General features: G+C 48.3%; 1 protein-coding gene across 1 annotated transcript in view; it reads right to left on the bottom strand.

Moving 5' to 3' along the window:
- Positions 1 to 25,874, bottom strand: part of JAKMIP2 (janus kinase and microtubule interacting protein 2) — a 72,386-nt gene that overhangs the window by 10,248 nt on the left and 36,264 nt on the right. The window contains exons 7-13 of the mRNA XM_015406450.1: positions 24,835 to 24,885; positions 23,677 to 23,796; positions 18,724 to 18,852; positions 17,159 to 17,242; positions 10,752 to 10,814; positions 10,002 to 10,100; positions 1,902 to 2,000 (exon numbers count right to left, since the gene is read on the bottom strand). Of these exons, the coding sequence (XP_015261936.1) occupies positions 1,902 to 2,000; positions 10,002 to 10,100; positions 10,752 to 10,814; positions 17,159 to 17,242; positions 18,724 to 18,852; positions 23,677 to 23,796; positions 24,835 to 24,885 (645 nt within the window). The remainder of the gene's footprint in view (positions 1 to 1,901; positions 2,001 to 10,001; positions 10,101 to 10,751; positions 10,815 to 17,158; positions 17,243 to 18,723; positions 18,853 to 23,676; positions 23,797 to 24,834; positions 24,886 to 25,874) is intronic.

Genomic DNA, 25,874 nt, shown 5'->3' with positions numbered 1-25,874 from the left:
CTGGCCTCCGGAGGCCAGGTCTACCGACCCATTCCCACTATGGTGGTAGACCTGGCCTCCGGAGTCCGGAGGCCAGGTCTACCACTGTAGTGGGAAGAAGTGAGTAGACCTGGCCTGCGGAGTTCGGAGGCCAGGTCTACCACTGTAGTGGGAAGAAGTGAGTAGACCTGGCCTGCGGAGTTTGGAGGCCAGGTCTACCACTGTAGTGGGAAGGGGTGGGTAGACCTGGCCTCTGGAGGGGGGGCGCTCCAGGGCAGGGGGGTAATTGAGCCAGAGGGTGGATGGGGGTGGAGGAGATAGGAGAACCGGCGGGATGGGGGGGAACTTACCTCCTCCTCCTGCTTCCTCCTCTTCCTCATAGTTGTGGAGTTCCCCCTCTCCCGCGAGTATCGCGGGTCCCCCCCTTGTACCCTCTAAAATGCAATGCTGAGGACTGGGTCCCTACATAAATGAAAAGCCACACAACTTAAGTGGTTGCACTGAGGAGGGAAAAGAGAGCAAATCATCCTTCCTACCTGCTCCATGCTGTGCTGACAGAAGGTTGAGAAATACCTGGAGATTTTGGGGGTGGAGCCTGAGGAGAGTGGGGTTTGGGGAGGGGAAAAGCACCAGCAGAGTATAATGCCATACAGCCCACCTTCCAAAGTCAACATTTTCTCCAGATGAACGTATCTGTCGCCTGGAGATCAGTTGTAATCTCAGAAGATCTCTAGCCACCACCTGGAGGTTGGTAAATCTACAAGAGGGGAGTGCATGCTTGCTTCCCTCTACTCAGTGCAGCTGCTCCTGTTGCATGGCTTTTCATCCATCTGCCCCCCCCCCAACCTTCAGCTTCACTTTTTTGAGGCTCACAAACAACAGCAGGGGGTGGGTGGGGAAGAATCTTCCTCTTGCGGGTGTTTTCCACTGGCATTGCATAAAATCCAGCCCAGTGTTGCTTTTCTTATAAGCTTTAAAATTATTGAGCTGGGGACTCTGTAACCTTACCCACTACTGCTGAACTAGGAAAAGAATTCTGCCTAACAACTAAGCTGCAAAGCCAGGAGCAGGCTAGAAGGTCTAGCATTTAGCAAACCCCCGACTCTTTAGCCAGTGCTCTATTTATCTAACAGTATATTTCCCAATGCCTGTGTTTTTCAGGCTGAGTAAGAATTCCCTATATGGCACTGTATCCAGTGCTTTACTTAAATCAAACACAAACACAGGGCTAGTCTGAATCATGCAGTACTCTGAGCTGCATTCTGGCATGGGGAAACACCATCACCTGTCATTGAGTCTTCCTTGTAGGAGACCCGCAGCTGTGTCCCGACCCATGATTACAGAACTCATGATTTCAGCACCGGATTGGAAAAGTGTCAGTTTCAGTTTTCAAAACCACAGTGGAAGAGTCAAACCCTATTTTTGACTGTAGCCCTTTTGTAGCTGTTACTTGTTTATCAAAATCACAGATCTCACGGCATCTCTTCTAGTGCTCAAAACTTTGAGTCTGGGTCTTTGATCAGAACAGGTGCTTCTTTTGCTCATAAGAGCAAGCCCTGTTCAGACATTAAATGAATGCACAGAGGGAGATTAATGGGGCTGTGCTGATCTGCCCCATGCTTAACCTCCATACATTCAAGAGTCTTCTGCGCTCAGAGATTACACATGAATGCACATAGGCTTCTGTATTTGTTATCTGGTACCCTGGAAAACAGGAGATTATGCATACAGCAACCCATAAATACTCAAGTATATCTATGCAACCTCTGTGCATACAAAATGCTTGAACACGTTGACACTGGGGGCAGGGCCAGTGGGTGTGATTCTGAAAAGCATGTCATGTGCTGACCTGTATCTAAATGACAGAATAAGAAGGATTGCTCTGGCATGAGCTCTACTTTTTAGTGAGTTTGTTAACGTACCTTGACACCTTCTTTCATGCAATAGATCTGCAGAGCACTTACACCATCAGAGAATGGGTGGATTTGGAGATTAAATGGTGGAGACCTTCTTTCTCTTTCCTTGAAATAAAATATAAAGGCATGAAAAATTATGCTGGAATTAACAGAGTACACTGGTTAAATTCCATGCTCCACAGGCACAAGGTTGATGGGATCGTTCCCACCTGGCCATCTCTGGTGGAGTCCTTTCCAACCCTAGCAATAAACTTTGCTGGGATTGGAAAGGACTCCATGGGTGATGGGAAGGTTGTGGGATTCACATACACTAATAGCCATGCAAGTTGGGCAGATGTAGTGGGGAGGGGAGGGGAGTGGAGTGGAGAAAGATCCCTTTTCTGCCTCTTGGGTGAGAGCCCAGCTCTGCTCACAAAAGAGAAAGGAGCAATTTTGTCCATTCCCCCTCCCTTTTGCAGCTGCCTGACTCATGTGGGTCTCCCCCCAACCCTAGGAATAACGTTCCCTGTGGTAGGGAAGGGCTGCAGGGGAGAGAGGGAAATGGGGAAAGTTCCGAATCCTCAGTGCCTCCCACTGGTGATTCACTGGATCCAAACCATTGTCTATTTATGAGATATCCATTCTTCATTTCATTTTCTAAAACAAATAGTTTTCCATCCTTTAAGAAGAGGTAAAGACAGATGCATCATGTTTGGGGGGAGGTACTGTTCACTTGTATGGGAAGGAACTGAAGCCTAAACCTAAAGTTAGCCACATATTTTGCAGTGCTGAATTCTCTGTGCTTCTTTATGAATTATGAATAGCCTTTGGTGTCTTTATGTATTTATAACATTCAGAATTACTTGGTGATTTGAACACTTTGTCAGCAAGCTGCCATTCTGTTTTCTGTGACCTCTGTGTACATATCCTTTCCCTGTTGCACCCGGCTTGTTTTCTATCATCCTGCTCCTGCGTTGGAATGCACAAGATAACTGCTGGAGGTTGTGTGGGGGAGAAGATGCTGTAATGCTTGCCTATTGCTTTTCTCATGAGTACTGCACCTGTGTTTTGTCTGATGTTCTGCCTGGTTCCCATGGACTGGGCGCGCAACCGTTTCATTAGCCCGCCAGCGGGAATGCTATTCATTGGATCTGTATCTGTTTGAATTTCCTTTATTATGCTTGACCTAACTGTGTATCCCCAGTTCTAACAAAGAACGTGTTTGAGTATGTCTTCAACGCTTTGAAATAAATTTTGCTTTTCTTGAAAACGTGGATTTATTCTCGATGCTTGGGGATCCAACATATTGTTAGAACTCTCTTTCTCCTATCGTTCCGAATCTGGCAAGATCATGAGCGGAACTGAGGGAAACCTACTTAACACGGAGGGGGACTCAGGATCGGTCCCACATACCTCCGCTCCTTTGGTGTTCACGACTGCAGCCTCGGTGGAGGGTGCCGTGGGGGGAACGATTCCCCGCCTGCCTGCACATCTGTCTTGGCCGCCTCCGACCCCTTCGCACTGGGGTCCGCGGAAGACTCAACAGCAGGATGACTGGACTATGTACAACACTCAGGGCACCCGAGAGGTGTACTCCCGTCGGGGGAGCGGATTACGTGAGAGTCTGTTTGACAAGGGATTGTTCCCGGAGCCGGGGACTACCTCGGAGAAGGGGAGTTCCAAGCAAGACCTCGAGGAGTGGATGTTCGAGCCATCGGGGCCGCGAGGCCACGCAGAGGATGAGGAGGGCACCGGAGCCTTCCAAACGGAAGAGGACTATGACCCACCCCCGGACTATCGACCTCGGGACCCCATCCCGGAGGAAACCACCGGGGAACGACTGGCAGAACTGGAATACTCGGTGAGGGACTTGTTGAGGACATTCCAGGATGTAATGGAAGCTCTGCCGGGAATGATGGACGTTAGAATGGCTAATTTCCTTGACGCACACGCCGCGCAGCAACAAGTTGTCCCTGCACCGGGAGTTCCCGCACCGCAGGTGCCTGCTCAGCCGCCGACGGGACCTCCGCTGCAAGTACCGGGAGTTCCCGCGCCGCAGGTGCCTGTCCAGCCGCCGGCGGGACCGCCTCAGCAAGGGCCTGTGCAACAGCCGATGCCGGGGGGTCCGCCGGTGCCGGGTCTGCCGCCACCGATGAGGCCAATGCCAGCGGGGCCACCGGTTGGTCCGGGTCTCCCTCTCAGGGGAGTTCCGGGTCAGCTGGGACCGTTGGTACGGCCTCCATGGCCCAGACCCAAAGATCTACTGGAGGCTACCTTTGACGGCAACCCAGATGAACTCGCTTTCTTCACGGTGAGAGTGCATAAATTCGTAGAAGAGAGCCGACACCTGTTCCGAAATGAAGCTGGTCTTATTGATGTCATCTCGGCAAGACTAAAAGGAGACGCCGCCACATGGTATGTTGGACTGCACAATGACCGCGGTCCGGAACTTTTGAATTTGCGAGCATTCATGTGGGCGCTGCGGGCGAGGTTTGAAGATGTCAACGCGAGCCAAAGAGCTAAAGCGTTTCTCCGCACCTACCGCCAGAATAAGAAGTCGGTTCGCGAGTACACACTGGAATTCCACAAGCAGGCAGCAAAGCTCCGAGACTACCCTGATCATATATTGGCTGAGATGTATCGATTGGGACTCAACGCAGACATCCGAGAAACGGTTCTGAAGACTGTCAATCCTGTCTCCCTGATGGCCTGGACCCAGGAAGCTGAAAATGCAGAGGATCGGCTCACCACCATCAAACTCGACTTGGCTGCTACGACCAACAGACCCGCCGCTGCCAGTGCCTCCAGACCCAAGACTCAACGCCTGTCGGAATCGGCACGAGAACTACGTATGAAGATGGGGCTCTGTCTCAAGTGCGGGGAGAAGGGGCATTTCGCTGTGGATTGTGGCAGCCGTCAGGTAAAAGACAAGCCGCCTACTCCAAGCCCGAAGACACCGCTGACGGGGAAGAAGGGGATGGCTAAACCGCGTTTCTCCAAAGCTCTGCAGGCGGCCCAAGGCCTGGAGGGAATCGAACCGTCTGCTGCCGAGTCAGAAGAGGAGGTGGTGGCTGAAACGGCGGAAAACGACAACGGCCTGTTGTGAGAGGCGCAAAACGACACGGCCATTCTAGCTCTGCGCCCAAGGTGGTGAGAGAAACCCCTTCCCTGTTTTTCGTGACTGTCTCGTTAATGAATCCGCTCCTGGGGACCCACGTTAGGGTGAGAGCGTTGATTGATTCTGGGTGTGGGAGGGATCTCATCAGCCCTAGAGTGTTATTGGCACTGGAAGCGGGGATAGTCCCCTTGAAGTCTCCCATCATTTTTACCCAAATGGATGGGGCACCCATGGAACCTTGTACACACGAGACTATGGCTTTGCGGTTGGGGGCTGGCGATCATTGGGAATCCAGATCCTTCATTGTTACCCCTAAATCGCAGTTTGACTTAGTACTGGGGAGTCCCTGGTTGTTTACCCATGACCCTTACATCTTGTGGGAAGAAGGGGTTGTCAAATTTGTGTCGGCTAAATGTGTAGATCACTGCTGGTTGGACTCGTGGGGGGACCAGCCGACCGCACAGTTCCCCTGCGGCGCTTTGCAGCCGGAAGAGTTAGCTTCTTTGCCTCGAGAGTATAGAGACTTGGCGAAAGTGTTTGGCGAAGATGAAGCTAACGAATTGCCCCCCCATCGCTCTACTGACTGTGCTATTGAACTTTTGCCTGACTGTAAATTACCTAAAGGTAAAATCTATGCGATGGGGCCGGCTGAGAAAGTTGAACTGCGGAACTTTATTGATAAAAACCTAGCCCGAGGTTTCATTCGCCCGGCTTCCTCCCCTTTCGCCGCGCCTGTACTTTTCCGAAAGAAGAAAGACGGGGGGCTTAGATTGTGCACTGATTATAGGGGTCTGAACGCTGTTTCTTTGTCCAATGCCTACCCCCTCCCGCTAATCAAGGACTTGGTAGCTGAGGCCACCAAGGGCAAAATCTTCTCGAAACTTGACCTCCGAGATGCATATTTCCGTGTGCGCATTCGGGAGGGGGATGAAAGTAAGACTGCATTTAATACCCCTTTGGGGCAGTTTGAGTACCTCGTTATGCCCTTCGGGCTTCAAGGGGCTCCGGGGGTCTTCATGAACCTAATCAATGAGGTCCTACATGAGTTCTTGTTCAAAGGAGTGGTCCTTTACCTTGATGACGTGTTGCTGTACTCTCAGGACCTCCCGTCGCATATTAAATTGGTGCGCCAGGTCCTTAAGCGACTTTATGAACACCACCTGTTTGCAAAGCTGTCAAAATGTGAATTCCACAAGACATGCATTGACTTTTTGGGTTATCGCATCTCTGGGGGGAAGGTGGAAATGGACCCTGCTAAAATACAGGCTGTACTTGACTGGGAACCCCCCAGGACCCGCAAACAATTGCAAATGTTCCTCGGATTCGCCAATTTTTATAGAAATTTCATCCAGAATTTCGCTCAAATTGCCCTTCCTCTGACTGATTTGCTAAAGACCAAGGGGAAGGGGTTTGATGCTACGAAACCAGGCGCCCCGCTTAAATGGTCCCCTGCTTGCGCAGAGGCTTTTGAGAAACTTAAACTGATGTTCACATCTGAGCCAGTGCTAGCGCGCCCTGATGAAACTAAAAAATTCATTGTCCAAACTGATGCCTCGGATGTGGCAATGGGGGCCGCTATTTTGCAAGAAGGGGAAGATGGTCGTTTACACCCCCTCGCATTTGTGTCTAAAAAGTTTTCTGACGCTGAACGAAACTGGGGGATTTGGGAGAAGGAGGCATCAGCGATCCGGCTGGCTCTCTCCACTTGGAGGCAGTGGTTGGAGGGGGCGCAACTGCCATTTGAAGTCTGGACTGACCATAAAAATCTGGAAATGCTGAAATCCCCCCGTTCTCTCAACGCTAAACAACTTCGTTGGGCGGACTTCTTTGCTAAGTTTCGATTCACTCTTCGTCATTTCCCTGGGACGGCTAATTCCCTGGCTGACGCGCTCTCACGCCTCCCACAACATGACAGTCAGCGTGAAATCATCATGGACTCTGTTTTTTCCCCCTCCCACCTGGGGGGGGCTGTGGTCACCCGTGCGCAAGCGCGCTCGATTCCGCGCTCTGATGAAACTTCGCCTTCCCTTTTCCCTGGGGGGGGGGGGGCTGGGTCCAGAAATATATGTCTGCTTTTACTGCTGATGATGATGCCTCCCTGAAAGCGTTGCCAGATTGTGTCCGTAGCCCTGAAGGTCTGATTTATTCTGGAGACAAACTGTATGTGCCTATTTCGATGAGGAGGGAGGTGATGGATTCTGCTCATGGTTCGAAACTGGCAGGGCATTGGAGTTTTGTTAAATCTCTGCAACTCATCCGCAGACAGTTCTGGTGGCCACAGATGCGCAAAGACCTCTTGACTTTTGTTCGGTCCTGCCAAACCTGTGCCTTGACTAAACCCAGAGTGGGCAAGCCTCCTGGTCTTCTGCAGCCACTCCCTACCCCATCGAGACCGTGGGAAGTGGTGTCCATGGACTTTATTACTGACCTCCCTGCGAGCAAAGGGAACACTGTTATTTGGGTGGTTGTTGATTTATTTTCTAAGCAAGCTCATTTTGTGCCTTTTCCTTCCTTGCCTACAGCTCAGAGGTTGGCGAAATCGTTTATGTCTCACGTGGTGAAAATTCATCAATTACCTGCTAAATTAATTTCTGACAGGGGGACCCAATTTGTTTCTAAGTTTTGGAGGGAACTTCTTTCCATTTTAGGGGTGGAACAAGGGCTCAGCAGCGCGTATCATCCTGAGACTGACGGACAAACAGAACGAGTTAATCAGACCCTGGAGCAATATCTTCGTTGTTTTACTAATTATCAACAGAATGATTGGTGTGAATTGTTGCCTCTTGCTGAATATTGTTATAACAATACTGTCCATAGCTCCACGGGCATGTCTCCTTATAAAGCTGTCTCTGGTTACGACAGCCCCCCCCTCCCTTTCCTGGAGGGGATGGGCCAACGTCCTGTGGGGGATGCTGATACATGGTGTATGTCCTTGCAAAAAGCATGGCCTCTGCTATGCCAAACACTTGACGCAGCCGAGGCTGCTTACAAGACCCAGGCAGACAAGGGTAGGGTGGTGGGGTTTGATCTGAAACCTGGGGATCTTGTGTATGTCTCGACCAAGAACATTAAGATGCTGCGGCCTAGCAGGAAATTGGGGTGGAAGTTCATTGGTCCATTCAAAGTGCGTAAAGTCATAAATGATGTAGCGGTTGATGTTGTGTTGCCTAAGAATTTACGTGCTCTGCATTCTGTTTTTCACATGAGCCTGTTGAAGAAGGATCCTGGTCCGTCTCCCTGGAGACCAACAGTTACTCCTCCTCCACCTGTTATTTTGGAGGGGGATGAACATTTTGAGATCGCTGATATCCTTGATTGTAAATTGAAACGTGGTAAACTCTGGTACCTTATCGAATGGGTTGATTTCGGTCCCCAGCACCGCGAATGGGTGGAAGAAGGGGATATTCGGGCCCCTTACCTGATCCGTAGTTTCCACAAGAGGTTCCCGGACAAACCGGGAGGTCTCCCGCCCAGCCCGGGAGATCTCCCGCCCGACCCGGGAGGTGTGTTGTAAGTGTATTTTAAGGGGGGCAGTATGTCAGCAAGCTGCCATTCTGTTTTCTGTGACCTCTGTGTACATATCCTTTCCCTGTTGCACCCGGCTTATTTTCTATTATCCTGCTCCTGCGTTGGAATGCACAAGATAACTGCTGGAGGTTGTGTGGGGGAGAAGATGCTGTAATGCTTGCCTATTGCTTTTCTCATGAGTACTGCACCTGTGTTTTGTCTGATGTTCTGCCTGGTTCCCATGGACTGGGCGCGCAACCGTTTCATTAGCCCGCCAGCGGGAATGCTATTCATTGGATCTGTATTTGTTTGAATTTCCTTTATTATGCTTGACCTAACTGTGTATCCCCAGTTCTAACAAAGAACGTGTTTGAGTATGTCTTCAACGCTTTGAAATAAATTTTGCTTTTCAAGAAAACGTGGATTTATTCTCGATGCTTGGGGATCCAACACACTTATTCATTGCAGGAGGCCAGGCTCCAAAGCCCCTTAAATCCTCACAGAGCTAGAATGGTGCATTGTGGGTGAGCCTAGCAGTGAGACATGTATGCAAGTGAGCATCCCTCCGTATTAATCTGTTGTACAGACTGTTCTGGTTGAACGCTCAGGCACAGACTGTGTGGGATGGTGTTACTCCATTACAAAACCAGGACACAATAATCCTGGGAAGAAGAAGAAGAAGTTTGTATACCACACATTTCTTTGTTTTAAGGACTCTCAGAGCAGTTTACAATCATCTTCCCTTCCTCTCCCCACAACAGACACCTTGTGAGGTAGTAGGTGGGGCTGAGAGAGCTCTGAGAAAACTGGGACTGGCCCAAGGTTACCCAGCAGGCTTCATGCAGAGGAATGGGGAATCAAACCCATTTCTCCAAATTAGAGTCTGCTGCTCTTAACCACTACACCATACTGGCTCTCCAGCACAGACATCTTGTTCAGATGTTCGTCAACACATTCACTGAACATACCCACTGGCATGTAGATTAACAGATCCACATTAAAAGATGATGTTCTAATGAATATTTTGTCTCAATGGAAATCTCCTGAAGGAGAAATTTCAGGTGTGATTTACTAATGATACTGTTCATGGCTGGGTATAGCAAGTAAGCCTTGCTAATGAACCTAAACAATCATTTCAATAAGTCTTGGAATGAAAACAATTTTCACCACATGCTCCAAGCTTAGTTATAAATAGTCATCAATTATGCTTAGTTAAAGGTATAATCAAAGCAGATCAGTTCCAATCTCTCTCCTTAAGAATCACCAATGCTCCCTCTTAGCTGTGCAGTCCTGTGAGCAAAAATTGTACTTTGTGAGCTACTGGCATTAATGTTGTGAGCGAGTAATCTGACTACTGCATAAATTAGTTTGCTCTGGAGCCATCCTTCCTGAGCTAAGACAAAAATGTGTGAGCCGGAGACCAAAAAACTGTGAGTTAGCTCACAATAACTCAGCTTAGAGGGAGCACTGCATGGCTGTACAATAAAGAGTTTACAACTTACTTCAAGTTCTAGATTTCGAAATTCCAGCAGCTCATTCTGATCCCTGGCATCCTGCAGCTCTTGTTGCAACCGACTGTTGTCAGCTTCCATTTTTTCTATCTAGAAGGAAGACATAAATGTATAATTGGATGGATTGTTTCCAAGACACATTCAGTTAGTTCATCATGACCTTCCCTCTCCTTTTCCCATGAAGTATGCATAAGGGGGGGAAAGTGCTCAGTTGTTTTGACTTCATTGTTGATGTGATAATAGAAAACATAACAAAGCCTCACAGTTTAAAAATAGAAAAAGCATATCAGCACATTGCACTATATTTATATCTGCTGATTTGGGACTTTGGTGGGCAGATTCTTAGTTTTTTGTGGATGAAAAAAAATTACTAAAAGTTTTTAAGTTTTCCTGTTATTCTTGATTTCTTGAATTCTGGAGTTAGTGCATTGAATCTGATGAATTAGGATTTAAGCTTCATTTGTAGAACTCCCCCCCCCCAGCACTTCTCACAACTCAGAAAGCTTTTCCTGAGAGATAGCATGGAATATGTAATTAGGAATGCTGCTGTGAGAAATCTGTGGAAATGATGGACTCTCCCTTGCCTGCACACATGGGCACCTCTGGAACCATCCCAGTCTGTTTTATTTTCTTCATAAACAAATATTGGGATCTGGAATACATTAATCTACAGCTATTTCACTTTTGGGCACAAAAGTCCACATTATGGTATACCAAGTGGGCATTCATGATTGAGCATACCTTATCCAAAAGCTCCTGATTCCTCTTAATGAAAAGCTGCTTATCTTCTACCCAGTGGGAATCCTGTTTGATGAAAACAAACAGCTTAGATGTGTTGAAAGGGCAATGTCTGGTGTACAAAGAAGAAGAAACGAAGACCTGACCAGGGCAGCAAGAAGACAGATAGGATAATGAGGTCAGCACCTTCTCTTCTATTAAGTGTCATTTCTTGTCTGCAGATTTCTAATTTTAAGGCAATTTCCTCCTTCTTCTTGGAAGTTCCACACTTCAGTCTCCTCTCTCTCTCCGCTAAAGATGTAGTTAGGAATCTAACTCTGTCGCTCCTCTTTCCTATCAAATAAGTTAGTTTCTACTAAACATTTGTCTACTCTTTAGTCAGGTTGTGCATCATTGCTGTGTTAATTACTCTGCCAAAAAACTAGTAATAATGCTTAGTATTTGTATAGTGATTTCAACTGTTGTCTGGAGTTCAGTTGTGATACCAGGTGATTTTCAGGCTCCACCTGGAGGTTGGCTACCCTAGGCCTGGCAGTGCCCTCTGGGTGACTTGATGACACCTGACTAGGCCTGGCTGCTTGCTCCTGTTCACCAGCAGCAGTCTCCCTAGGACAGCCAGTGTGACGTAGCAGTTCAGAGCAGGGTCTGCCAGACCCAGGTTCTTGCTGTGGAAGCTGACTGGGTGATTTTGGACCACTCACAGACTTTCAGCCTAACCTACCTAACAGGGTTGTTGTGCAGATCAAAAAGGGGGAGAGGAGAATAATGTAAGCTGCTTTGGTCCTCACTGCAAAGAAAAACTGTTATTTTCCTACTGGGGAACCATTGTTACGAATCTCCAAGTGAGGGCTGAAGATCACTCAGAATTACAACTGCTCTCCAGATGGCAGAGATCAGTTCCCCTGGAGAAAATGGTGGGCTCTGTGCCATTATATTCTGCTGAGGTGGCCCCCCATGACAGCCAGTGTGACGCAGCAGTTAGCACTTCAAAGCAGGGTCTGTCAGACCCAGGTTATTGCTGTGGAAGCTGGCTGGGTGATTTTGGACGACTCAAAGACTTTCAGCCTAAACCTACCTCACAGAGTTGTTGTGCAGAGAGGGAGAGGAGAATGATGTGAGCTGCTTTGGTCCGTATTGAGGAGAAAGACTCTTCTTTTCCTAGGTAGAGACTGCAGGGAAGGGCGAGGAGATGGAAATCTGAAGTCAGAGGGGCAGATAAAGGTAGGTTGATGGCTGGCTGAGGAGGAGATAAGGTTGCCAACTCCAGGTTGGGAAATTCCTGGAGATTTGAGGGGTGGAGCCTGGAGAGAGTGGGGTTTGAGCAGGGGTATAATGCCATAGACTCCACCCTCCAAATCAGCTATTTTTTCTGGGAAACCATTGTTGCCAATCTCCAAGTGAGGACTGGAGAGCACTCAGAATTACAACTGCTCTTCAGATGGCAGAGATCAGTCCCCCTGGAAAAAACAGTAGACTCGGTGTTATTATACCCTGCTGAGGTCACCACAGCAAATTGACATGGAGTGCTCAAGGCTGGGGCACTTGTCCAGAGTCTCTTTTGAGAGCTCACTGTATTTATTTCCACAATGGGCCTTATACCTAGTTTAGTGATAATTCCAAATACTTGTGTATTCTTCATCCCACACTGAAGATCTCAGGATTTACAATGCAGAAGACTGATCTTTTGATTACCAGACTTTCATGTTATGCTGAATTCCTCATCTCTCCTAATAATAAAAGGGATTTGGGGTGGCCACCGTCCTATGGGGTGGTGAGAAAAAATGCGCTCCCCCAGCCATTGGCTCATCGGCTGCCGCTCGGGGCAACTGGCGTGCCGCTGGCTGGCTGGGGGGCGGGGGAGGGACGAACCTCACTGCCTTGGCCCACACAGACCTGAAATTGGTGGCAAGCCAGCGGTGGAGAGACGGACGAGGCTGCGGTGGGCGAGAGGTACTGAGGCGGCCGTGTTGCGCTTCCCTCACCCACTGCGGCTGGGGACAGGTAGGCGGCGACCCCTTCTTCGAGAGGGCTTCCCTTGGCTGCCCTGGCTGCGCTCGCCATGGGGAGAGGCAGCTGCGCCATGCTTCCCTCGCCTGGCCCAGCCTGGGCCGGGGAAGCTGCGCACCCTTCTTTGGGGGGGTCCCTCAGCTGGCCCCGGCTGGGCTCGGGGACGGGGGAGGTGGCCACGCCGCACTTCGCTTGCCCAGTGTGGCCTGAGCCAAGGAGTCTGCGGGCCCTGCTTTGGGGGGGGGGGTTCCCTCCACTGGCCCCGGCTGTGCTCGGGGAGGGGGGAAGTGGCTGTGCCGCGCTTCCCTCACCCGGCATGAGGAAAGACCTCTGAGGTGGCCAAGTGGGAGTGGCTGCCCAGAGGCCCCCCACCCCCTCCTTGCCTGCACGCCGAGGCAAGCGAGCTGGGAAGGGACTGGGCAGCCCTTTGCGGTCCTCCACGTTAGTTCTCCTGCCCTCCTGCTGAGGCAGCCAGGCAGGAGAGGCCACCCAGAGGGCCCCCCCAATCCTGGCCCAGCTGCCGAGGCCATCAAGCCAGCAGGAGCCTGGGGAACCCTTTCAGGCCCTCCCCCTGGGTTCTCCTGCCGTCCTGCCCAGGTGGCCACCCAGGAGAAGCTGCCCAGAGCCCCCCGCCCCCTCCTGGCCTGGCCGCCGGGACAGCTGAGCCAGGAAGGGGCTGGGGAGCGCTTTGGTCACTCCAGGCCAGAGCGGCAGCCTTGTGGGAGAGGCGGGCCGCCAGGCAGGATGGGTGCCTTTGTCTCAGCCTCGAGCTGCTGAGGTGGTGTGGGCCCCCCAGGGTGTTTGGGGCGGCATTGCGCTGCCACCGCAGTCCAGCCAGCCACGAAGGGCATGCTGTCTGGCTCTGTGCTGGACGCGAGGAAACAGGAGGGCCCAGTAAGTGGGGGGGGCAAGGTAGCGAGCCTTGGCCCACGGGGTGGGGGGCCCCAAGGCACTGCTCGACAAGGCTAGGTGGCTTGGTCTGCTGGGCCCTCGAGCATGTTGGCGGGAGCCAGGCCGGGCACCTTCAATGAGCCAGGATGGGCAGGGATGGGGGCCCACGGCCAGGTGCCTGAGCTTGCGCCCATTCCGTGGTGCGGGACAAGCCCCGGTGGTTTGGCCTGGCGAGGCCTTGATCCGGTGGTGCTGGCAGGGGGAGGGCTGAGGCCAGGCAGCCCACGCCCCAACGGACAGCCTACCGCCCGTTGTCTTCACTCCCACAACAGGCCTTCTTTCTAGTGGAAAATAAAGAAAACATTTCTACTGCAGCCAGTGTGCCTCAGTGGTCAGAGTGCTGAAGTAACCTCAATGAGCCTAACCTACCTCACATGATTGTTGAGAGGATAAAATGAAGGAAGGAAGTACCATGCATGCCAAATACAGGGATGGGATAAAAATATAGTTAATCAATAATTTTTATTTATTTATTTGCTTCATTTTAGTATACCTTACCTTTCTTCCCAGTGGCAATCTAAAGTGGGTCACATCATTCTCCTCTCCTCCATTTTATCCTCACAACAACCCTGTGTAATAGGTTAAGCTGAGAGGGTGTGTCTGGCCCAAGATTACCCTACAAACCTCCTTGGCTAAGTGGGGAATTCATACCTGGGTCTCCATCCTGACCTGGATAGCCCAGGCTAGCCCGATCCCATCAGATCTCAGAACCTAAGCAGGGTCAGCCTTGGCTAGTATTTGGACACGTGACCTCCAAGGAATACCAGGGTTGTGATGCAAAGGCAGACAACGGCAAACCACCTCTGAAACATATCTTGCCTTAAAGACAAGTCTAGCTTGCTACCTAGTGGTGCATAATGCTAAAGAGCTAGAATAGGGGTGTCAAACATGTGGCCTGTGGGCCAGATCCAACCCCTGCAGGGCTCCTATCTGGCCCTTGAGCAACTGGCTCTCTCCTGCTTCCTTCTCCAGTTCTGCTACTGCTGCATCACAGCTTGCTTTGCCAGACTCTCTCAATTGCACAGGAGAGATAGAGAAGCAAGTCTCTGTTCTCTGTATTGGTAGAGGCTCCTCCCCTTCCTGTTTCCAGGGGAGGGAGGGAACGAGCCAGAGCTTGCTTTCTGGCCAGGCTCCGTCAATCACACAGGAGACAAACGCAAGTCTTTCTTCCCTTCCATTGGCTGAGGCCTCTCCCCTTCCTCCCCTTTGCTCAGCTGCCTCAATCACATGGGAGAAATACAAAGCTCCTTTAAGATCAACAAAGTTTTATTCAAGGTATGAGCTTTTGTGTGTGTGTTGGAGTCATTATGCTATGGCTCTCCTGGGTGCAACTGGGTTTGCCTCCCCTTTATACCCTCATGATCAGTCTTTCTCAGTAGGAAAGCAGTATGAACTATTTAGATGAGGAATAACAACAAGCCAATGAGGTGTATTAGTCTAAGAGTGTGTGTCCAGACCAAGTTCGCCCAGCGTATTTCCTTCGTAGACTGGAGATTTTGAATCTAGACTTCCCAGATAGTAGGTGGATACATGACTGTCTCTCTGTTCTTGTACTGCGTCATAGGAGCTGCAGCTGTTTTTCTGGGAAGACTATAGTTTTATAGACAAACACATAGCCCTTACTCTGTGTCATGATGCCTTCACATGTTCTTGACCAGCACATGAAGCAATTTATGTACAAAAGCTTGCAATACCCAGCCATTTCATGTTTTCCCCTGGGTCTTAGGCTCAGAGCACTGAGCATGAGATTTCTGTACTGAATGTCAATAAATCAAAGTAGGTTTGCAGCTTAGAGATACACACCTGAACAGCATACTCAAGATTGCTACAGCAGACATTTTGATGCAATAATTCAGGACAAGAGGTGTCAGTTATCAGACACTGTTAAATAAATGAAATATTGCAAGAATGCTAATGTTTTAGGCATGTTTTATTTTAAGTTAAAAAAACCCTTTAATTGCATTTGTTTGTGTCCTTCATAAAGTTTATACTTCCGCTACCTGGCATTTCATTTTATGACACACATGGCCTGCCCCAACAAGTTCTCATTTATGTAAAATCTGGACCTCATAGCAAATGAGTTTGGCACCCCTGAGTTAGAACTTCTGGCTGCCATACAATCTTAGGATCCCCTGGCTATTCTAAACACCATGCCATAGGAAAATTATTTATTACCCGGATCTCCCAGATCCTTTTCCAGCAACACTCAGATTCCTGCAGCGTGCTAGCTATCCTATCCCTCAGTCATCCCATCTTTACAACAGTTATTGAGGACAGCAAAGCAGTTGCTGATCCCAGTCAGGGTCACAACTTTACTGCAAACACAGCATATGCTGAAGGCATCTTCTAACTCTCCAACATCTAATGCCCAGGCCAAGGTGGAACACTGCCAAAGAAGCATTTAGCTGACAATTCATAGCACTCTCTATACTAGCTGCAAGTTGAAAGACAGCCAAATGGATTCTTCATTGCTTCACTAGAACTTAAGGCACAGATGAGCTTTGACCAGTACTGCAGTCCTGGAATCTGGAAAGACCTAGCTTTTCCCTGAAATGTGACTAATCCTGAAGTCTGAGGTCTGTATCCCACATTTAATTGTATATGTGTTGAATGTAATATGAGAATTACCTCCCAAAATTAAGTGTAGAATGTACATGGATTGTACATACATTCACTGTAATACGTGAACAGCACTTTTGTCAGGTATGTTATGTATAACTGTATACGGATAAGGAAAAGATCTTGCTTGAATTGGCCCTGATTAGGCTGCCATTTAGGAACAAATGAGATCATGACTGTGAAGGTCTTCAAAGCCGTTATAATGCACAAAAGATAGACATCACTCTGCCTTTGCTGGTTCAACTCCTATTCAGTGTTACCACACTTAGTACTAAATTAATCAGAGTAATTAATCAGAAAAGAAAACAGAGTATGCCACACTGCTAAGGACTGCCACCTTTTTCTATGCTTCCCTCATATTCTTTGCAGGCCCTCTTTGAATATTTGATTTGCCTGTTATGAAACATATCTTTAGTAAAGGTAAAAGTTGCCTTGCTCGAAAGCCAGTTGAATCCGACTCTAGGGTTGCGGTGCTCATCTCCGTTTCAAAGCCGAAGAGCCAGCGCTGTCCGAAGATGTTTCCGTGGTCATGTGGCCGGCATGACTAAACACCAAGGCACACGGAACGCTGTTACCTTCCCACTGAAGTGGTACCTATTTATCTACTTGCAATTTCTTGCTTTCAAACTGCTAGGTTGGCAGGAGCTGGAACTAGAGACGGGAGCTCACTCCGTCATGCGGCAACTCGGGTCTTGAACAGCTGAACTACCGACCTTCCACAGCCTGCAGTTCAGCGTCTTAACCACGTGTTGTCTTATATAGCAAACCATATTATTAACAGCTATACACATACAGCAAAACAAATTACGAAACATCCCATGTAACACATCTACCTGTCCTTTCTGGGCCAGTGTTTTTTCCAGATCTTCTATTTTAGCTTTATACCTCTGGACTTCAGCTTGAAGCTGCTCCTGTGCCTGTTAAAGTAATTGCCATACCATAATTTAAAAAAATGTCCCAGTACATATCAAACAAGCTGGATTTCAGGATACTGGGGAAAGTTAGGCTAGTGGGATGCTTAAAAGTCTATTGAGTTCACTGAAATGGGCCTAATTTTCTCTGCATTTCATACCTATAGGTTGGCTGACTGAGTCTGACCATCATAGTTTTCATCCAGCAGTATCTGAGCTATGGTGGTTCAACAATGGGCACTGTCTGTGGTTGCCCCCCCCCCACCTCGGCCCTCCCATCACAACTCCCATCTCCCCATGGCCCCCCCAGGATCAGGATCAGGAACATCTAACCCTCTTTCACACTTACTTCCCCAGGGCCATGCACCCCATCCACTGTCTGAGGCTACATGCCTCACTATAGAGCCAGTCATGACCTGGCAGTAGTTCAGGCAGATTTTTCCACTCAGCTTTGCCTTTGGCTTGATGCAGGACCAGTTGTTTTCTGGTTTTAGAGTTATTAAATTTTTACATTCTTCCGCTGAACTAGGCCATGTGTGCTGAGTGTGGAAAATTTTGCCTTAGTGCCAGTGACCTTCAGTATAACTCCAACATCTCCTCAACAAAATGACTCAACAAAACAGTGCCAGCTCTGTTGGATGAGATTATGTTGGAAACAGAGAAGAGAGAAAAAAAGAAATTGCTGCTATTGTTAATATATTGGCATCCTTTAACATTCATTTCATGCCAAAAAGGCATAGCTGTGTCACAACATCTTGCCTAGTGTGCACTGCATATAACTAATTTGGATGATTCTGAAATCCAGCATTAGAATATCTTGGTTAAATTCTACTAGTTACTTGGTAACATCTCTTGGTTACTTTTTTACTAATGCATGTTCATCAAGGGGAGGCAATGCCTGAGCTCAGAAAACATATGGCATCTGTTATATATGTCAAATCTGCACTCATGCATACCATACAAAATGGGGGTACACATTTGTGTTGGTGTATACATTTTGCATGTGTACATTTTTTTGAAATTACACAAATCTAGGATATATAGTCAAGATTAATACTGCACATGTGTGCCCGAAATGGATTAGTGTTTGACAATATTTCTCTAGAAAGGCACAAAGCTTACATATGTGAAGCATTCACTTCCTCACATTGAACCCTCATTGTCCTTCCTTCTCTCCTACATCCCCCTCTCATCTCCTCCCTGTACTATCTTTTTTCTCTGTAAGTGCAGTCCTCAACAAAAGTCATTGGATTTAGAAGAGCATAACTTTGTTTAGGACTGGGCTATTAGACTGTAAGCTCATTGGAGTAAGAATCTTTTTGCTTATGCAACTCTGAAAAGAGCAATGTTCACTGAGGATTATCTGTAAGTAACAACAACAGTCTAATTTTGCTACACCTATCTGGGCTTTCTCCAATGTCCATCTCATTTGCTCCCAGTCTTATTAAATCTGGGATATTTGTGTGTTGCCCTTGCCAAATGCTGACCTTGGCTTCTCGTTCAGCATCTATGATCCCTCCAGTCTGTTCCTGCAGTAATGCATATGCTCTCTGCAGGGCCTGGTACTCCTTTGTTAATTGCCGAAATCGCAGCTCTGATTCTTCAGCTGCTAAGCTCTGCAAGGGAAAGAAGGAAGTCTTAGATGAGTATCAGATGTAAAAACTGCAAAAAATGTGGAATGCCTTAGGGTGGCTTAGAATGGGCCCTTTCTCAAAAGCCACAAATATTTCTATGTAGCGTTCAGGAGTTTAGAAACATTTACAAAATTTTAATAGAAAATGAGTGATTGATCTTGAGCACATGCATAAAAAATGCATTTTAAAGCAAAGAAAATTCAATGTTTAGCTTCATTGCTTAAATTAAGTGATAAGAAGAATATAAAAGGGCTGCACCAATCACAGGAGATAAAAATTGAGGCCAAGGCCAATGGTGCAAAAATCAGGTAAAAGTATATTTTAACCCTCAGTTAAAATTTCCCAAAAAATTCCTACATGTTTCGCCAACAGGCTTCATCAGTAGGGTTGCCAGGTCCATCTTCATTCCCAGTGGAGGACTTTGGGGGGGCGTTCTGGCTCCAAGCCCTGCCTCCCTTTAAGTGCAGGCAGCTGGAGGGCCCTGCACGAGGCTCTTTCGCCCCAGCTGCCTGCACTAAAGGGTTCCCTTTAAGTGCAGGCAGCCGGAGGGCCCCATGCGCCCGATCTCTGAGCGGTGATCAGACATGCAGGGCTCTTTCACCCCAGCTGCTTGCACTAAAGGGTTCCCTTTAAGTGCAGGCAGCCGGAGGGCCCCATGCGCCCGATCTCTGAGCGGCGATCAGACATGCAGGGCTCTTTCACCCCAGCTGCTTGCACTAAAGGGTTCCCTATAAGTGCAGGCAGCCAGAGGGCTTCATGCGCCCGATCTCTGAGCAGAGATCGGGTGTGCAGGGCTCTTTCGCCCCAGCTGCCTGCACTTAAAGGGTTCCCTTCTCTGAGCGGCAATGCTGCTTGGAGATTGGGCGCGGGGCCTGCAGCCACCCCTCTCCTTCCTCTCTCTCAAGAAAGAAGGGAGAGGGGTGGTTGTGGGTGTTGGGGCTTGGGGGCAGGGCTTCCCCCACCAGCCAGCTGGCCAGTGGTGGGTTGAACCCCCCAAAAAGCGGGTAACCCCTGCCAATCTGGGCGGTCTGGAAACCCTATTAATCAGGGAAATCTGTTCGTCTTGCAGTAACCCTTCAAAAGGAGTACAAGATCAGTAGTATATTGTCAATTTACTACTAATCTTGTACTCCTTTTCAGGAATTACTGCAAGATGAACAGATTCTCCTGACAAAGCCTATTGGTGAAACATATAGGGATTTTTTTGGAAATTTTAAGTGAGTGAAAAAATATATTTTTACCTGATTTTGCACCATCAGCCTTGGTGTTATTTTTAAATCTTAAATTAAGGGATGGCAATCTCTGTTTTATTTATTTATTTATTTTTGGATTTATATCCCGCCCTTCCAAACGGCTCAGGGCGGCTAACATACGGCTAGTGCCAGATTAAATGGATAAAATACAATAAAACAGCATTGAACAACCACAATAAAATCCTGTAACAATATTTAAGGTGCTCTGATGTTATCCTGTATATAGATCCCCAAGATGGGAACAATAATCCCAATTTGACGGCCAGCTGTATTAAGTAGCGAGGACTCCAGCGACGATGTTCTACGCGCTTCCTCCAGGCGATGCATACCCCCCATAATAGGAGTAAATGATGGAACAGTACCACGGTGGTGGAATAGTGGCGGCGGCAGCTCCTACTCAAAAGCCTGGCGGAAGAGCTCCATCTTGCAGGCCCTGTGGAAATGCACAAGGTCCCACAGGGCCCGGATCTCCCCCGGGAGCTCATTCCACCAGGTAGGAGCCGCCATCAAAAATGCCCTGGCCCTAGTAGGGGCAAACTTAACATCTCGGGGGCCTGAAACTTCCAGGAGGTGGAGACTCCCCGATCGTAGTGCTCTTGAGGGAACATATGGGGAGAGGCGGTCCCTTAGGTAAGCCGGACCCCGGCCATTCAGGGCTTTAAAGGTAAGAACCAGCACTCTGAAGTGAATCCGGTATGCTATCGGCAGCCAGTGCAGTGCTTGCAGCACAGGCCGGATGTGGTCTCGCTTAGAGAGGCCCATCAACAGCCTGGCTGCAGCATTCTGCACTAGCTGCACCTTCCGGATTTGCGACAAAGGCAGCCTCAAGTAGAGAGCGTTACAGTAGTCTAACCTTGAGGTGACCGTCGTATGGATCACAGTTGCCAGGTCCTCACGGTCAAGGTAGGAGACCAATTGCCGAGCCAGCCGCAGGTGGTAAAAGGCCGACTTGGCAGTGGCTGCCACCTGGGCCTCCATCGTTAATGAGGAGTCCAGGAGCACACCCAAACTCCTAACCTCCCACGCAGGCACCAAAGGCACCCCGTCAAAGACCGGGAGAGGGAGCCCCAGCCCCGGACCGGTCCGACTCAGGCCCAGGAATTCCGTCTTTGCCGGGTTTAATTTCAACTGACTCAGTCTGAGCCAACCAGCCACAGCTTGTAACGCCCAATAAAGGTCATCGGGACCGGAGTCTGACTGGCCGCCCAACATCAGATAGATCTGGGTATCATCAGCATATTGATGACACCCAAGCCCACACCTCCGGGCAATCTGGGCGAGGGGGTGCATATAGATGTTGAACAACATAGGGGACAACACAGCTCCCTGGGGCACCCCACACTCAAGGGGGTGCCTTCGGGACTGCTGGTCCCCAATTGCCACCCTCTGTCCCCAACCTTGGAGAAAATAGGCGAACAATTGAAGAGCAAGCCCCTGAATCCCCATGTCAGCGAGGCGGCGGGCCAGCAACTGGTGGTCGACCATATCAAATGCAGCCAACAGATCTAACAACACCAGTGCCGCTACGCCACCTTGATCCAGATGCCTACAGAGATCGTCAGTCAGAGCGACCAGCACCGTCTCCGTCCCAGGGCCTGGGCGAAAGCTGGACTGGAAGGGATCGAGGACAGAAGCCTCATCCAGATAGCCCTGTAGCTGTGATGCCACTGCCCTCTCGATAAGTTTGCCTAAATAGGGCAAATTGGAAACCGGCCGATAGTTGGCCAATTTGGCCGGGTCCAAAGATGTTTTTTTCAAGAGAGGACGGACCATCGCTTCCTTGAGTGCTCCGGGGAACCATCCCTCAACGAGGGACTTATTAACAATATCCCGCAGTGCACCTCGAAACCCCTCGTGGCTTGCTTTAATAAGCCAGGAGGGGCACGGATCCAGGTCGCATGTAGTTGGGCGCACCGATACGAGCAACCTGTCAGCTTCCTCCAGGCTGAGTGGGTCAAAACACACTAAACCCAGCACCAAAGATGTGCAAGGGGCCTCAAGTTCCCTAACGTTTCAATTGTGGCAGGGAGGTCGCGGCGGAGAGCCAAGACTTTATCTGTGAAATAGCTCGCAAATGCCTCACAGCCTAAGTCCAATTCCCTAGCATTTTGCCTGCCTTGAGGCAGAGCTGTCAAAGACCGAATTACACTAAATAATTGGGCTGGGCGTGAGCTAGCAGATGCAATCGAGGTTGCATAGAAATCTCTCTTTTCGGCCTTGACTGCCATCTCATAGGATCTCATAAATGTCCTATAGGATGTTCTTGACACTTTGTCGCAAGCACGGCACCACCGTCTCGCTAGCTGTCTCAGGTCTCGCTTCAGCTGTTGCAACTCCTGGGTATACCAGGGTGCTTGCCTATCACGAGTGTGGAGAGGGTGCCTGGAAGCGATCTTGTCGATGGCTGAGGAGAGTCGGCAGTTCCAATCCTCCACCAGCTCATCTAACAGGCCACCAGGGGGCCTCGGATCCTGCAGAGCTATCTGGAACCGCATTGGGTCCATTTGACTTCACGGGCGAGCCAAAATCAGCTCGCCACTTAAACAGGGTAGGGGTGGAACATTCAGACGGGCCCTCAGGGCATGGTGGTCTGACCATGGCACTGCCAGGGCTGCCAGTGCTGCCATGGATGACACTAGATCCACAGCCCGGCTGGAGGTTGCGTCCTCAGCATGGATGCTGAAGTTACCCAAGACAATCAGCCTAGGGTGCTCTAGCGCCCAGCCTGATACGGCCTCCAGCAGGGATGGCAGACTATTGGCCGGCGTGTTAGGTGGTCGGTACACCAACCAAATAGCCAAACTCTCCTCAGCCTCCAGCATCGCACTGACACACTCTACGCCTGTGATCTCTACCTGTGGGAGTGCCCTGAAGGAGTAAGCCTCCCGAATGAATAGAGCCACACCTCCCTCCCCCTAGTCCGTGATTGATGGAGGACCAAGAACCCCGGTGGGGCAAGTTGGGTGAGAGCTACTGTCTCGCCCTCCCACACCCAGGTCTCGGTCACGCATGCCGCAGGACTTCGGCTTTATTGAGATAGAAACAGCCAACAAGGCATATTCTTGTAACTCATGTTATAATTTGTTTATTTGAATTAAATACACTCAGTTGTTCTTTTAAACCATATGATGATAGTATATCTAAGATCAGAAGAAAGGCTTCTGATAAAAGAGAGTTCCCAATGTATTTTTCCCTTAATTTTTGACCAAGCCTCTTGATTTTGAGAGTTAAGCAATATCAAACTCTTTTTAACCTGGGTTGTCTGGATGACTCATCTGATGAAAGGGTGATGTTCATATCTTTAAAATACCAGGAATCTGCCCCCCTCTCCCATGAAAACAAAATACTACACAAGGCTAGAGTTTACAACACGTAGCTTTTGTGGTGAAATTAATCAAAATTTACTACAAATTCTCTGTCATGGTACTCTTCCACAGTATCCTCAGAGAAAGAAAGAGGCATTCTGTTTCACATAAGCTTCTCCTCCTATGAAGACCTATTAAGCTGTTAAGGTCCCAGTATACCACTGCCTAACCCAAGTGCAAGATCTTACTTCATCCAGGTCTTCATCTGGAGTTGCTGGTGTTCTGTCTGTCCTGAATGAAGCCATGGATGAGGTTTCAGAGTCCATGGAGTCATCATCACCTCCATAAACTGTGTCTAATATATGTCTCTAAAGAAAGGGGGAGGGCAAGAAAAAATGTGGCATTATCCACTTTTCATAAGTAATATTTAGTCATGAATACAACTCCCACCATTATGCTATATATTAGAGTACCTAGGCACAGTCTGGTTGGCCGGTTGTACATTTGGACTATATTCAGAGGTGCAGTTAACTACAGAATCCAAGCAGTAATCTGGCACGACTGCTGTGCAAGGGCATATACAATGGACAAAGTGGGATTAATGGTGGATTCTCTTCTTGCTCCCCACTGTGTCATAATAGTGGCAGCGGTTGATGAATACGGGTTCATGGGCTACTGTACAGTTGTAGTGGAGTGATCCAGGAAGATCAGTACACGTGAGCACTGGTGTTCCAATCGCCTATCTTCCAATCTCAATTATAATGGCTTTTACATACAAAATATGCCATTCATCCTCAGTTTTTAAATACTTCAGTGTCTTCAGACTTTATAATTGAATTAAAACATCAAAGAAAAACATGACTCATCCCTAAGACGACAGAGTCACTTAATCAGCGGGTTTGGATATCAAAGTCCCGATTTCAGCATATTATACTTGGCAAACAAATTGAAACAGGCAGACTGACTGATCAATGAGAATTTAAGATGCACTCATATTATACTGTATTATTTTCTCTACATCAGGAATGCAGCATCACAGGATGGAAAACATATGGTATGCATGCAGTCAAGTGACTTCTATTTTGCATCTCCCCCTCCCCCGTAATCATAAACGCCAGAAATGTACCATGCTGGGAAACAGTAGTAGGTTCGCAGTTACTACCGGTTTTATTTGGCTCCATAATTCTGTAGCTGGGAGCGGCTTCCTAAATATAATTGCCATTTGGACAAATGCAGTGTTTTTGTTACATAACTTCTGTTACACAAAGACTAGTACCTTCTCCACTGAATTTATTGGAACACTGGATGCTAACAATGATGATTTCAATTAGATTTGAGATTAAGAGGGTGAATTGAAATGCAGCTTTTTTGAATGGGACATGTAAAACACCTGATATTTCAATTACCTTAATTGGCTTTCTTTTATGCTTCCTGCGCCGAATAAGTTTCTCTCTGTCCTGTAGAAGAAATTCAAGGCACAATAAAACATTTTCAAATATCAACACTGAAAGCAAATATCTAAACTATTTTTAATTTGCAGTGTAAAAGGATGTGTTTATTTATTCCCAGATGTTTACTTTTTATTATAACTATATAGAACGATTGATTCATTGGCTAAAGAATTACAATGAGCCTTATTTCATCTTCAGCAACAGCTCATATCTTCATATCTGACTACTTTTACACAAGCTGAAGTTCTTTCTAGTTTGCATATAGAAACTGACCATAAACCCAGTACTGCACTCTCCCTAAACACCCATCACTATTGGCTGGAAGGGGACATAGCAGAGCTTTCTTGGGTGTTGCTCTCAAATTGTAGAATATGCTGTTCTGCTAGAACTACGGTAGTCAGCACAGTTGGAATATGCAAGGTCTATAGTGCAGCCTTATGAAGAAAACCTGAATATCACTCTCCAGGTTGGAATATGCAGGACTGGTAGTTAGCAGAGCTAGATTAGGGACTGCCCATAATTTCAAATTATGTCCTTGCTGTCTCTTGATTGGCTCTTCTGGAGACTTCCTGCTCTTGCAGAGCTTCCTTCTTCTTGTCCCTCCTTTAGCAGTTAGGTCAGACAGTTAAGGCTCTCCCTCTTCTATGTTCTATAATAGTTTGTTCTTTTTAAATAAACCAACTTATTTTTCTCTAAACAGCCAGTGCTCCACTTCTTTGTATATTTAAACTTTGCCAGCAAGCACCTGCTCCTGCTTCAAGGGGCTTTTAAGGATATTTTTTATGACTGGTATTTCTGTCAGTGAAACTGGGGGAACAGAAGTGCTCAGGGAGCAGACTAGCCACTATGACGACATATCTCTGAGATACACCAGTGTAACCTGGAGATATGCCAGAGGATCATCCCAGCACCACTGTGCCATTGCCAAGCTCCAGAGAGCTGAGAATACAAGTCCCTTTGCCAGCATGGATGGTAGTTGGCCTGGGAGAGTCTCA

Source organism: Gekko japonicus, unplaced genomic scaffold (assembly GCF_001447785.1).
Source record: "Gekko japonicus isolate JY-2015 unplaced genomic scaffold, Gekko_japonicus_V1.1 scaffold3410, whole genome shotgun sequence".
Classification (NCBI taxonomy): domain Eukaryota; kingdom Metazoa; phylum Chordata; class Lepidosauria; order Squamata; family Gekkonidae; genus Gekko; species Gekko japonicus.
Note: the sequence above shows the minus strand (reverse complement) of the source record. Positions and strands in the feature narration are given on the sequence as shown.